General features: G+C 40.0%; 1 protein-coding gene across 1 annotated transcript; it reads left to right on the top strand.

Annotated features, from left to right (window-relative positions):
* The first annotated feature begins 4 nt into the window (after window positions 1-4).
* Window positions 5-13756, top strand: LOC145446133 (progesterone-induced-blocking factor 1-like). The gene is made up of 15 exons (XM_080324358.1): window positions 5-176; window positions 512-681; window positions 745-845; window positions 1329-1487; window positions 1556-1682; window positions 1745-1878; window positions 2468-2603; window positions 3213-3412; window positions 3476-3590; window positions 8158-8301; window positions 8367-8558; window positions 10118-10263; window positions 10321-10393; window positions 12532-12699; window positions 13137-13756. The coding sequence occupies exons 1-15, from the start codon at window positions 5-7 to the stop codon at window positions 13446-13448; spliced, it is 2349 nt and encodes a 782-aa protein (XP_080180484.1). The 3' UTR covers window positions 13449-13756.
* Window positions 13757-14472: the final 716 nt, after the last annotated feature.

The raw sequence follows: 14472 nt of genomic DNA, 5'->3' as shown, positions 1-14472 counted from the left end.
TCCGATGGCTGAAAATCCAGTCAATGAGACTTCTCATCAATCCAGTATATTAGACCAAGACTCGAAAGCTACGCAAAGCGCTCTGAGCGGCTTGTTGGATACGGATGATCTGATCAGTGCCGTAGATGATCAGAGTTATCGGGATATATCACAAAATGGCAGGTCGACAAATCGAGGTGAGATTTGAATTATTTACTCACATTTGAACACTGAAATCAACTTGAATAGCGATCAGTTTATCATTTGATTCGAAGAAGCCGTTACAAATTGCATTGTCAGGATGTGTCGAATTGTCTAACTGTATTTTGAAATGGATACATAAATTAAGTAAGTAACGGAATGACAAACTTTTGTCAGTTAGTAGGGCGCGTAGTCTGAGCTACTTTTCGACTCTACATTCTTGACTAGTCTTCTTCTGGTAAAATTTGTTTAGACCACATCAAATTAACTGCCACTTATTGAGTAATTCCAACAAGATTGTGTAGTGAACATGCCTGATGTACTTCTACAGGATGGGTCTCTGGGAACGAATTTGAAAGGAAACAATTGCTACATGACTTTCAACTACTCAAAATCGAGCTCTCGCAAAAGAATCTGGTAATAGACAACATGAAAGCAGACCATATTTCGAAAGTCGAAGAACTCGAGGAAAGACTGAATGATGCCCTGCACAATAGACAGGTGATTTACGCCACAAGTTTTCTAAATACTCTGTGAATAATCCTAATTTCTGTTTACGCATAGATATTGCAAGCTCGGCTGGAGAGCGCTCTCGCGATACAGCAGAACGACGCCCGTAGCCGCCAGCAGCAAACTCAAAAAGAGCTGAAAATCATTTTAGAAAGGTCTGACCCAGTATGCTTGAAAGATATGGGTATAGGCCAAACTTTTGCAATAGCTTGTTATAGCTGAGTTATAAAACGAAAATTTATACTTACATGACTGAGGTGCCGACTTTGATCGCTTTGATTAATGAGATACTCCTAGTTCAAATGCCAGTAATTGGTATTAGGTCAATCAGGCCGCACTGTGAATTAGGAGTTTCCGTGTTTATCAAGTGTCTTTGGATCGTCACTGTCTGTTCTGTACGTAGGTAGTAATGAAACAAGACGCCTGCAACTGTAATTAATAACAGTAACACTTTGATCTGTGATTTGCATGGATTATTGATGGTGCTGTAAATTGAAACGATTATATGACTTGTGCGTTCCAATATTGTCAGACGCTTGTCAAATTTTAATCTTAAGTATAACTGGTTGTGGATGCACTTGTAGGCATATTCCTTGAATAATTGTGGTTTTCATGCTATTTCTTAATTTAACATACAGACAACAAGAGCTAGAAATAGTGAATAAAAGACTGCAAGCCAAGACGGCCGACATTCAATATCAATTTCAGAGGGACGTGCAAATCTCTGAGCAGGAATACATCGAGCTGAAGTCGATTCCCGCCGATAAGCTGTCCTGGAAACAATTTTTTTCACTCCGGTAACGCCAATCCGTGAATTTTTATTGAGTGTCTGCTAATCTGAAGACTAACTTTTTTGCACGTGTAGTATTTACGAAGAAATGCGTCCGATTCGAATCGAATGCGTAAATTTGCGGGAACAGAGGGACAGCCTGTCTGCCGAAATTGCACAGACCTCTCATAAGCTACACAGTGCGGAACAGGGTTTATTCCAGGTAATCAGAAAATCTCCATGACAGCAGTAGCCAGAGTACCGACGATAAATTTTATTGCGAAGGAATCGCGTAAATGTACCCATGCCGAGGCGCAGCTGGAAATGACGGTGTCTGATCTGAAACAGACTAGAGAAATGTTGAAATCCTTCACTGAGAAGGCAGCGCGGTTTGATTCGGTTAAAACGGAAAGAGACAAGTGAGCATTTTGCTATCGAATGAACCAAATAACATTTTAATGTAGGAATCAGTGTCGCTGCATTTGTTTTATGTAGACTGGATTGAATATTGCCAGTCGTAATGCTCTTTTGTTGTGATATGGGTTTGCCGGTGTGACATTTTCAATTTCTTTTGATCAATGATATGTTCTAGTTTTCAATTGACTTCATTACTACCGGTAAACATCCGTAATGTAACTAACGTCATGCGATGTATCACTGTTACCTAACCGTTAAGATCATAATTGCCCACATTGGCATGTATCAAGATGAAAATTACAAATAAATCCACTTTCGCATCACAGACTAATCCATCCATCTCATAGAGCTGGGCATGGGCAATATTCTGTATTGTGACAGACTTGTTCATTGTGATCTCAGGGATTTGGTGTAATGCTTTGGAAGTTTTATGGTAGTATAAAATTTTGTTTAAATTTCCCAATTTCTGTCAGTTTGTGTCAATTCCAAATGACTCGGCCACTGCTATCTTCCATTTCTGAATAGGACTAGAAATTCACATATGCACATATGCACATATGCAAGCGTCATAGCTGTACCGTGTATTCGCAGATTGGAAAATGAACTCCTGGACCTCCAAAAGCGGCACTCGCTCGAGAAAGCCGAAAGATTGAATTTGCAAAAAGAAAAGAGAGATCTCGACGGTCGACTGGAGGATAAGAAACAAGCCGAGAAACTCCTGCAGCAAGTAGGAGCGCGACAATGTTCGGATGACTCTGATCGTGACTGAGTCACGTTTTCTGAATGACTTGACTTTAATCACTTCACTCGAATTCAGTCAATTGGATAAGAATAAAATTTGGTAACAAACCTCTCCTGCAATCACAAACATTATTTTCCTCTACACAAATATGAGTTGTGCACCGGCTTTATAACATTCACACAGTATTTCAGTCATTAGAATCGCTCGCGTTGGATTGTACTCCGTCTCCCATACTATTTGAAAAGGGTCACACCGTGTGGGAGCATTCTCATCAATTCACATGAATGACCGTATTGATTCAAATTGCATTAGTAGCATTAAAAATGGCAGTACATCGAGTCGGCACCTGACACTTGTTGGATGTGGTCTAGCCTGTTAGCGATCATGCATATACATCCGCTAATCAAAATGAATCGATGTGAACTGCAAATGTTTTATGTTTCGAAATTTGAGATGACTTGAATTGAACAATTTTGAAGTGATGTGATGTGACTTGACTCGAAACCAAAGTTTCTGGGACTCAATGTTTAAAGTTACTTGATCCCAGCGCTGTGTTTGATTGGCGACTCGTTACACGCGACATATTGCCTTTAGGACAAGGACTATTTGCAAAAGCAGCTGACCGACGCCACGTCGAAGTTGGAAACCACTTCTGATTTGCTGATGCGTACAGAAAATCAGCTGGAGCACGCGAAAAAGACGAGGGAAGAGCTCTACGAGAAGTATGCAAACTCGAGAGACGAAAACAGGCTCGAATACGAAAGAAGGCTGCAATACGAGTTGGACAGAATCAGGTAGGCCGTATTCCGGACGTCTGAAACTCCTGTTGTCTCTCTTATCCACGATCGTTGTGCCAGAATGCAAACTGATACCGAAATCGGGAAGCTACAGAACGACACAAAAGAATCGTTCGAACGTGAAAACCGCGGTCTGCGGGAGGCACGCGACTTGGCCGTGCAACAGAGAGACCAGGTAAAGTCAAATTTCTTACAATGCACAGATTCGGTTACAGTAGTTGCCGCTGCTTGAATAGAAGTAGAAATAATGCCATGAGTAATAAAAGTAGCGAGGAACATAGAAATAGAACGTTATTTTTTGTCCTTGTTTTTGCGGCGTTCATACACACTGACTCATGATATACATACACACAATATGTGCATTGTGCATACCATGAGTGCATGATGTGCTGCGCATATGCCGCTGGACAAGGAAGGTACAGATATAGCCTTGTAAGGCTTTTTAAGTTTTGCACCACCCCTCCGTGCTATCCCGGAAATGCTGAGCGCCACGGATACTAGCTTTACTGATCGGGTCTCACGTCGGACCCGTCCGGGGATTGCACCCACGACCTACCGATGAAGAAGCAGGACGCATTACCATTACGCTATCTTGTCGGCGATATCCGATACGTGTCAAAACTACTTCAAGTGGAAGTAGAAAATGAATGGTTTTGAAAGTACTACTATCGCAAAACATGAATCATGCTACAAATAGGTGCAATGTTCGCCAATATTTTCGGAAGTTACTGTGATGGCTGCTGCATGTGTTTCTTGTGACGACTTCACGCATACAGTGCAAGTGGACAAAACCTACTTGAGTATTCCGAAAAAAGTAGAAGTACTCCATTGCTGACCACTGTGGCAAACCCCTGGTCCCGTTAACGCAGTGGTTCTCAACCAGGGAGGAATTTTGAAATTTTTAGGGGGGAATCTGGCTTTAGGGTTGTATTGGAAGATACACTGGGCTCGCAAGATTTTTAGAATTTCATGGTAGAACTGTCAAGTATGAAACTACTTCTTTGCAATTGTATGATTCTTTAGCGAATTATAAGCTTGTTGCATGTTTACATGCCTTCCGTAAATATTACACCTGATAAAGTGAGGCTTGCGAAACGATTAGTTGGGCCCGTGACAGCCTCTCGAGCAAATTGCTACTAGGCAGGAAAAAGGCAAGCCGAATTCAGCACAGTGCCGCTGGTTAAAATCTTTACCTTTTAAAGCCAACATATGAGCTAATGTGAAAAACATACCAAATTCACCGATTCAACTCAAGCAGACTTGGTGATTTATTTTTCTTCAGCGGCTACCCGACCGGTAAAAAACAGGTCAAATTTAGCTGTACTTTACCAAATTGTAGTGCGGTCCGCATTTGACATAGTTCGGACGCATCTGAATATGTTTGGCCATATATCAGTCAACAAATGGTTGTGCGTTAAAAAGCACCCTTTTTTAGTCACATGCAACTTATTCATAGGGGAGAATTTTTGCTGAAATATCAGCCAAGGGGTCCACGAGACGAAAAAGGTTCGGAACCACTGCCCTAATGCAATGTAGCTGATACGAAGGAAATGTAACACTTTCTTAGTAGCAATTTACTACCTGACAAACCTACTACTCACCATATCTCGTATATATAAACTGGTTTCCAGGCTTTTAAGATATGATACTCTTTTACGCTACCTACGACAATGACGTATCTAAATAAACTGTATCGAGTGTATCTGTGGATTGAGAATTCACTACCAGGACAACAGCGGACGCAGGTCAAGTTACTGGTACAGCGCAACCCATAATGTTTGGTTAGCTACCATTGTGCTTCAGGCATTAGGGTGGAGTGAAAAAAAGAAAAATTTGAAATTGAAAAAGTGCCTTTGATATTTGGTCCCAAATCTCAAATGAATTACTTCCATCATAATTTCAGGTTCTTGCGCCCTCTAGTGGCCGTGCAATTTCACCGAACGAGCCAAAAATAGCTAATTTTGCCATATCTGGATAACCGCTTATGCTAGAAAGCTGATATCGGGCTTAAAATCTGCGGAAGCAGCATGTTTCTATCTCACTTCCATAGAACTTTGTCTTGAAAATGTACAGAAAAAATGTTACAAGCCAATTATTGATTTTTAGACCGCCATTGAAATGTTGGTTGATTTTACCTAGTTTGCAATGCCAATTTGCATGTTACAATTTGTTACATTGCTGCTTTAACAGCAAAATCTTGTTTGGTGGACCAATGAGTTGATTTTTATACCAACCTAGCATAATTTTGATCAGTAGAGAGAATGATTAAACTTTCATCATATTACATGATATGATGATTTATGATATGAAGTTGGTGAAAAGGGTATCTTCCTGTTCAACTCTACAACAAACGATAGGCCAAGATTAAAAAAGTGAATCAGTTGCAGTAAATCAGCTATATAATTTATATATTCATGTATGCTTTGTTGAAAATGATGATTTTCATATCACTTAAGACATTGTTAAACTGTTTTATATATTATACATATTGTTCAAGCTGATGTACTCATCTTTGGAGTATTCTGGAACTTTCATAGTCAACCTCAAGTCTCCCAGTAGAAGTGATGATAACTCAGTTTGAAAGTGTTCTGGTTTCTGGTGTATCTTGGAGTTGATTTAACAGACTCCTCCATGTGTAGTATCATAGGCCGCTGCCTGTATGAAAAGGTCTCTTTAATATACTTTGCTATGTGTGTGAATTGAACTGATATTGTCTAGTATAAGTACAGATTCAGAATTTCATCATGTTCGACTTATAGCAGATTGGGGTTTATGTACAAGTAATAACAAGAAAAAGATCCAAATCTGCTGTTGCTTGCAAGAAGTTGCACTGTGGAGAAACTTTTCGAAGTGTTGATGGTTTTCCTTCTGGAATACTCCCAACTAAAGGACAAGTGAATGAGGGTATGCTCAACTTTGATCACTTTAGTTGTGATCGAACAACTGTCTTCAACTGTCTTCAGTTGGGAGATTCCAGAAGGAAAACCATCAACACTTTGAAAAGTTTCTCCACAATGCAACTTCTTGCAAGCAACAACAGACTTGGATCTTTTTCCTGATAACAATATGTCAATTACTTGTAGTACTTGTACATATGATAAACCACAATCCGCTATAAGTAGAACATGATGAAATTCTGAATCTGTACTTATACTAGACAATATCAGTTCAATTCACACACATAGCAAAGTATATTACAGAGACCTTTTCATACAGGCAGCGGCCTATGATACTACACATGGAGGAGTCAGTTTTAACATCAATATACCAGAGTATCTTAAGACCAACTCCAAGATACACCAGAAACCAGAACACTTTCAAACTGAGTTATCATCACTTCTACTGGGAGACTTGAGGTTGACTATGAAAGTTCCAGAATACTCCAAAGATGAGTACATCAGCTTGAACAATATGTATAATATATAAAACAGTTTAACAATGTCTCAAGTGATATGAAAATCATCATTTTCAACAAAGCATACATGAATATATAAATTATATAGCTGATTTACTGCAACTGATCCACTTTTTTAATCTTGGCCTATCGTTTGTTGTAGAGTTGAACAGGAAGATACCCTTTTCACCAACTTCATATCATAAATCATCATATCATGTAATATGATGAAAGTTTAATCATTCTCTCTAACTGATCAAAATTATGCTAGGTTGGTATAAAAATCAACTCATTGGTCCACCAAACAAGATTTTGCTGTTAAAGCAGCAATGTAACAAATTGTAACATACAAATTGGCATTGCAAACTAGGTATAATCAACCATCATTTTAATGGCGGTCTAAAAATCAATAATTGGCTTGTAACTTTTTTTCTGTACATTTTCAAGACAAAGTTCTATGGAAGTGAGATAGAAACATGCTGCTTCCGCAGATTTTAAGCCCAATATCAGCTTTCTAGCATAAGCGGTTATCCAGATATGGCAAAATTAGCTATTTTTGGCTCGTTCGGTGAAATTGCACGGCCACTAGAGGGCGCAAGAACCTGAAATTATGATAGAAGTAATTCATTTGAGATTTGGGACCAAATATCAAAGGCCCTTTTTGAATTTCAAATTTTTCTTTTTTTCACTCCACCCTATTCAGGCATAGCAAGTCCGTCAACCTGCTGCACCACCTTTGTCAAAATAGTTATTGTCAATGCAGCCAGTGTCATAATAGTGAGAGATTCAAAATAGCAGGTTAGAGTTAGCTTATGTTATTGGGGGTAAGGTCATGTTAGGGAATGATATTCTGTGTTGACCAGAGGTGGTCTTACTAGTCAGCGTTGGTACTTGAGTAGAAATCGTAACTTTTGATGTGAGTATAAGGGTATTAATTTCCAAGGAAGTAAAAAAGTATTTATTCTATGCCTAGTTTTGCCTAAAAAACTGAAAGCTGTCAAGTAAGCATTAGTCTAAAATCGCAAGCACTTGACTAAGTAGCGCAAATAGGCAGTACTTAGTTACTGACCACCTCTTAATTACAGTGAGGCAGTCAAAATAACGATTTAGGGTTAGCTTCTTGGGTTATGCATTTTCTGTCTAAGAGATCGAAAACCGTTGAGTAGGATGAGCCGTAGTCGATAATCACTACCACTGGTAAGTAGCGCAAGTGGGCACTATCTACTTGAGTCCTCTGAAGCACTTCCATACTGATCGCATCTCATCATGTTACTGGCTCTTTTTAATGCCTCGCTATTTCGAACAGAAGCCGCCCTGAATACTGTTATTCTTAACTCTTCCCTGTCAGATGTCAAAAGCCAAGGAAGACGCCGAGAAAAGATGCGAAACCTACCTCGCCGAGCTGCGAACGCTCGAAAGCGGCATCGACAGCCGGATATCCGAATTTCGAAATGACGCCCGCACCAAATCGATGGAGCTGGACCGCTTGCAGGTGGACTTGGCAACATGCAATCGCCGTTTTCGCGTTCCGAGTACGTTCGTTTTGGTGTTTCACAGATTATGTACGAGGAGACGCATAAAAACCTTGTCAAGGCGAAGGAGGATTGCGAGAGACTCGCTAAAAAGCTGGAAGTCACGACCCTGGATTATACAGAGTTGGAAAAACGTTCGTCGATGACCGAGACAGATTTAAGATCAACCGTGCGGGAATTGGAGGCGAGATTGATTTCATACGAGAGAATGGAGAAGGTGATTTTTTTTTGTTTGATTCGTTCCGTATACTGGTTTTCTTGAAATATTTCGGTGGTACTGGACAGTGGACATGCAGCCCTAGTGGAAAAACCTGAAATGTTTTTGCTGCTCTACTCCCAATAGATTCCAAATCACGACTCTGGTGCCCAGTGGCGTATCCTGTGGTGGGATCGGAGAGAGTAGACCGCTTTATCGCTCATTCTGAATGCATACGCATATTGTTCATACTCTTTTTTCACGCCGTTGTTGTACAGTGTATAAGCGACCTAAATCTTTATGATTAACCATGCTGCATTATGCTCCCACATTCAGTCATCAATAGAGCACTGAAATTTGTTTGTGATTCGCTTGCCCTGCTTTGTGAGTAAGTCATTATTCACATATTGGTACCGAATTGAAGAAAATCCATCCATATCTTAATATACAGTAACTTACATCTGTTTATGCATTTGTTAATAGTTTAACCCGATTAAACTATTAGAATTTTGAACATAGATTTCAAAATAACCATATTCTTCTCCCTTTGTTTTACCTCTCCCTAGGGTTATAACCAAGCCACAAGGCGTCGAGTCACAAGTCAATCTCACTTTTATAGTTTTGACTCGAGTCAAGTCGAGTCATTTTCAATTTACCACAGAGTCAAGTCCAAGTCAGCGGGCAGAGGGTCGAGTCCGAGTCATGGTATTGTCACTCGAGTCCGAGTCCGTGTCATTGTTTTGACTGCTCAGTTTCCAGAGAAAGTCTTGTTTTACCTACTTTTTATAACTCTGTTTGTGGATATCGAATGGCTGGCATTTAAAATATACTGATTTTCCTCACTTTTTCAGTTTCTGGTCGCATTTTCCAGTACAAGTACCAATAGACGAAACCCCAATAGTGTGATTCTTCGAAATTACAATGAAATGTCGGTCTTGGCCGTCTGAGTCTCGAGTCATATGACTTGGTTCGAGTCATGCGCAATGACTCGAGTCCGAGTCGAGTCATTTCCGTATTTCGAGAAAATGACTCGAGTCGAGTCAAGTCACTAGAAAATCGTGAGTCGAGTCATGACTAGAGTCATTACAGCCCTGCCTCTCCCTCCTTTTCTGTCAGCTGGCTATGCGCTTGCTGGCGCCTACTCTAAATACCATCACCTAGGAAATGGAGACTCCAGGACGTATTCGAGCTTCAGTTTCATTATCATTATTTATCCAATGTGAAGTCTGCAGACTTGAATGTGTGAGTCCAACAAAGTCAAACAGAGGAATTAGACTCATAACTCAAAACCCTCTCCCCAGCATTGGATGGTATTACAGGCGGATATCGCATTGCTATTTGTCGGTCCAGCGAACGACATGGACTGATTGTAAACTGAATCAAATCGATAAGATCGAATATGTATTGTTGAAATATTGGTATATGTAGTACCTAATTGGTTGACCAGTGAAGTGACGATGGCTTGGCAAACTTTTTTCATATATACACTTTTTCGTGCAGGTAAATACAAACGTATTGCCGACTTAGTAACATTTCAGGGACAAGGCATCTCATCAATTGTCATTTTGCATTTGACTTAGGATCTGGACGAAGTAGTGATGCAAGCGGCAGAAGTGGCGGAAAACGACGAAACCGCTGAGCAAGTCCTGTTCTCCTATGGGTACGGGGCAAATATTCCGACAAACGCCAAACTCAGAATGAAGCAGAGCGTCCATCTGGCCAGACGGTGAACTTTTGTAGTCGGTCAAAAGGGAGCGTGCCTTCAATGCGTACTTGTCTTCAGAATACTGAAGTTGGAGAAACTGAACTCGAGTCTTCACGCGGAAATTCAACGCAAGGACGAGGAACTCAAAAAGGTTAGCGTCGTCTCGGAATGAAAATTTTATGACTGACAGTTGTTGTAGCGCCACAGCCAACTTGCGAAAAGCAATGATTGGCGTCTTGAATAATGGTGTGATCTATAGCAGATTTGTACAAACTACCACATTACACATTTAATACATTACTATAGAATGCCGATGCACACAATGAACTGTGTATCTACCACAGCAGTATTAAAAGAACAAAACCATTTAAAACATTATTTTCGCACAAAACAAAAATATTATAATGAACAGTTACCCCGAATCAGTCGGGTGTGTGTCTTGCAGGGTTGTAATGACTCAAGTCATGACTCGACTCGAGCCGGGATTTTCTAGTGACTCGACTTGACTCGAGTCATTTTCTCAAAATATGGAAATGACTCAACTCGACTCGAGTCAATCTGTGTATTGACTCGACTTGGACTCGAGTCTTTTGGCATGACTCAAACCAAGTCATGTGACTCGAGACTCAGACGGTCAAGACCGACATTTCATTGTAATTTCGAAGAATGGTTAAGTGCTCACACTATTGGGATTTCGTCTATTGGTACCATACTTGAGAATCCGACCAGAAACTGCTAAAAGTGAGGAAAATTAGTATGTAATAAATGCGAACCATTCGATATTACCAAACAGAGTTATAAAAATTTGATATAAGGGGACTAACAACTGAAAAAGTTGCAAAAAAATCAATTTTTTTTTTCGGTTGGAAATATGAATATTGTATCTGCTGTCACTTCATGGCCATATTTCACCAAAACAATAACTTAAAACTGAGAAAATTCAATTTTCTTTTCCTTTGATAATGGGAGGGGGTGTTTTTTTCAAGTTCCAACCAAAAGATCGCAAGTTTCGTCCGATAACTCTGAAAATATATGGTTTGACCAATAAAAAAAATATATATCTCTATTATCTCCGGGTACAAATTTGTTAGATTGTTGTCGGTTGTCATTCAAGCATTCTGGCACTCATTCCTATCGTTACATCGGTAACACTTATTCATTGACTTTTTACTTTGCAGAGTGTTTTTCTCAATTATAAAATTTTGGTACGTTGCATCAGGGTAAACCAGAAATTTGTATGAAATATATTTGTCCTAAATTATTCACTCAAGGTTTTTTTTTGAAAGCTGACATACATACCTGTGCCATGCTAAAAGTTTGTTGACATAGGTCTGCCATGCTAAGAGTTACAGAACTTCAAAGCAGACTTACGGCAAACGTACAAATTTATGACAGAAATTTGAATTTTTAATTTTGAAATGAAACTTCTCCGAGATGGGTATCACATAATCCTTCAAATTTTAGCATAGCACAGCACTGTCCTAGTACTTCCTAAAGAAGGCATTAGATCGGGAAAAAAGGCTTCAGAATTTCAAGATTTTGCATTTCCCGTGTCGGTGCGTTTTCTGTCCTTCGAATCCACAATATGTTACAATATTCAGAGTAGAATCAAATTTATTGTTTTTTTGTATGTAGCGTAGCGACATCTAGTGACTGTGAAACTTTCATGGTGATTGGGGTAGCCATCCGCGTGTTAGATTTTGAGTTGCTAGTCCCCCTAACAAGACTTCAACTGGAAACTGAGCAGTCAACAAAATGACTTGGACTCGACCCTCTGCTCGCTGACTTGGACTCGGACTTGACTTGGTGGTGAATTGAAAATGACTCAACTTGACTCAAAACAATAAAAATGAGGGTGTCTTGTGACTCGGAGCATTGTGACTTGGTTACAACCCTGGTGTCTTGACCTCCAGGCAACCCCCTCAAACTGGCTCTGCGAACCGTTACAGGTCGCGCTAACCCAGGCTGAGAACCACTGGCCTATAAAGTTTGTTTAAAAGGCTATATATCTCATGGCATTCAATATTACCTGTGAGCGTTTTTGGCTGCCATATGAAGAGTACTCACTGGGAAATCGGAAGTGTTCATGAAAATTACTATGCACTGGATTTATTTTTCCTGTTGTTGAGATAGCGTTTATAGTATATGCTTGAGTCTATTCATGCTTTAGTCTATGTATATTTGCTCATTTATATCTTCATTCAGAAGAAGAAAAACTGTGTTGATATCATGTTTGGCTCTTGTGTATACCGCATCATTAATCAGTCATCGATTTTTTTGACGACCCAGGTCTCGGGCCAACTTGCCAGCACAAAAGAACTGCTGGACCACTGCAATCAGCCTTACAGCTACCTGATTGAGGGCATGCAAAATCGCGAACAAGAGATCCACACACTCAAGAAATCCCTGTCCAAACTGGAGAAGTTGTTGGAAGAAAAGGAGGCGGAAAACAAACATGTGAGCGTTGGCTTTTACATCGCTATCTGTCCTTGTCTGTTCCGTTTGCGGTCTCCGCGATATAGAATGAAATAACTGTTGATATGTACTCCTCACCTCAAGCTTTTCAAGTGGTTGTGTAGATGTAGAAAGATAGAAATGAACTACTTTACACTAAGGGGAAAATGACTTGAATTGTGCTCAATACCCCGTCATCTCCGTGTGCACTGTGCTAGCTACATAGCTGTTTTTCTTCAGTATGCTGTATGCACTATGCAGTCCTAATTTTTTCACAAGTTTTTGCTACTTGACTGTTCCCAGAAAGTACAAGTACTTCGTTTCTGGCCACCTCTGGTCGAGTTAGAACTGTCGATTATGATTCATGATTTGGATTCACACTTAGACTTGAAGCTTGAAATTTTAAAATCCCAACGGTGCTAATATTGCTACCTTTCCAGCTTTTAGAGGTGCGGAAGACGATGACCATGGACCTGGACAGGCTCTTGAGCCACCGGCAGGAAATGGCAGTGATGAAGGAGGTCGTTAAATCACTGGCTAGTCAAAAATTATCGGGTGGGGACAAGTATCGCTTAGCATCTCTGGACGCTCGCGACCATGCTGCTTCCGATCCCGGACTCAAGAAACAGAAAAAGTTGACAGTCGAACAGCTCACCGGCTCCGCTCCCTCGCCAGTTGTGTTCACGAAAGGCAAAAATCTAAAATTTTCCCCTCGGTCCTTCAATATGGGAGATGTGAAATCCAATGGTTAGGCAGTGATTACGTGAGTCAAACAATCGATCGATGCAATCACATCAAGCTAATGCTAAACAGCACTAGAATCCTGTGGGAATGAATGTGGATAACTCAATTCCCTTTAATTGATCAGTGAGACACATATCAAGGTTGGAGAAAGGTTCGGCACACCGTTGCAATTTTGTGTCATATTATTCTCGTCTGTCGATTTATAAATTCATGAACTACTGTGGATGTTTATATGTCGTAGTCTGTCTTTTTTCGAATTTGAATAAGAGATCTATATTTTACAATGACCCAATAAAATGGCGTTTCCGTTTTGGTATTTTGCTTGTAAGATTTGGGTGTGGCAATGGCTATGTTGTTTAATTTAAACGAAGATGAATGTATCTTGTTAGGGTTGTGGCGAGGACAGTTTATATCTGAAGTGAGCCTTGCCATGGTGAAGTTCTTAGTTGTAGTTGTGTCGACAATTTATTAAACTTGTTTGGGTTGTGAGGAGCAGAGTTGTCTGGTTACTTTCTGACTGTTAAGCATTTTACTTGACAGGGTATGTTCAGTTATCACGATAAGTGCGGAATCGGGGTGATTTAACCGGAGCCCATCATGAAACCATGCAGTACTCTCATTATGAAAGCACAAGGAACTGGACGTAATACTAACGTGTAAATTTGTTGTTGATTTTTCTCCCAAATTCAGTGTTCTCAATTTAAGATCGTTTCTTCTTATCACGACTAACCTTGGTTGATCAGCGCAGGCCAAGTGATAACACTTCGTATACCGCAACCTCAAATGTTAACCCCCTGATCAAACCCAAAGTACGCGTGGCTTCGATATGACCCATCCAAAGGCGTAACCTAACTAAACTCATTTGTTGCTCAAACTCTGATAATAGTAGCCTACATCGTGACATAGCTAAAGCATAATCGTTTACAGCGCTGTTGTAAACGACTATGGTCAAAGTAAATTGTAATTTCGTTTTATCATAGTCTTTATAAAGGGCCATTCAATTCCATTTATTGCAAAAAAAATTATCATTTC

Source organism: Botryllus schlosseri, chromosome 9 (genome assembly GCF_051294905.1).
Source record: "Botryllus schlosseri isolate E-star chromosome 9, Bs_hap1, whole genome shotgun sequence".
Taxonomy (NCBI): Eukaryota; Metazoa; Chordata; class Ascidiacea; order Stolidobranchia; family Styelidae; genus Botryllus; species Botryllus schlosseri.
This window is presented reverse-complemented; position numbering and strand designations above follow the sequence as displayed.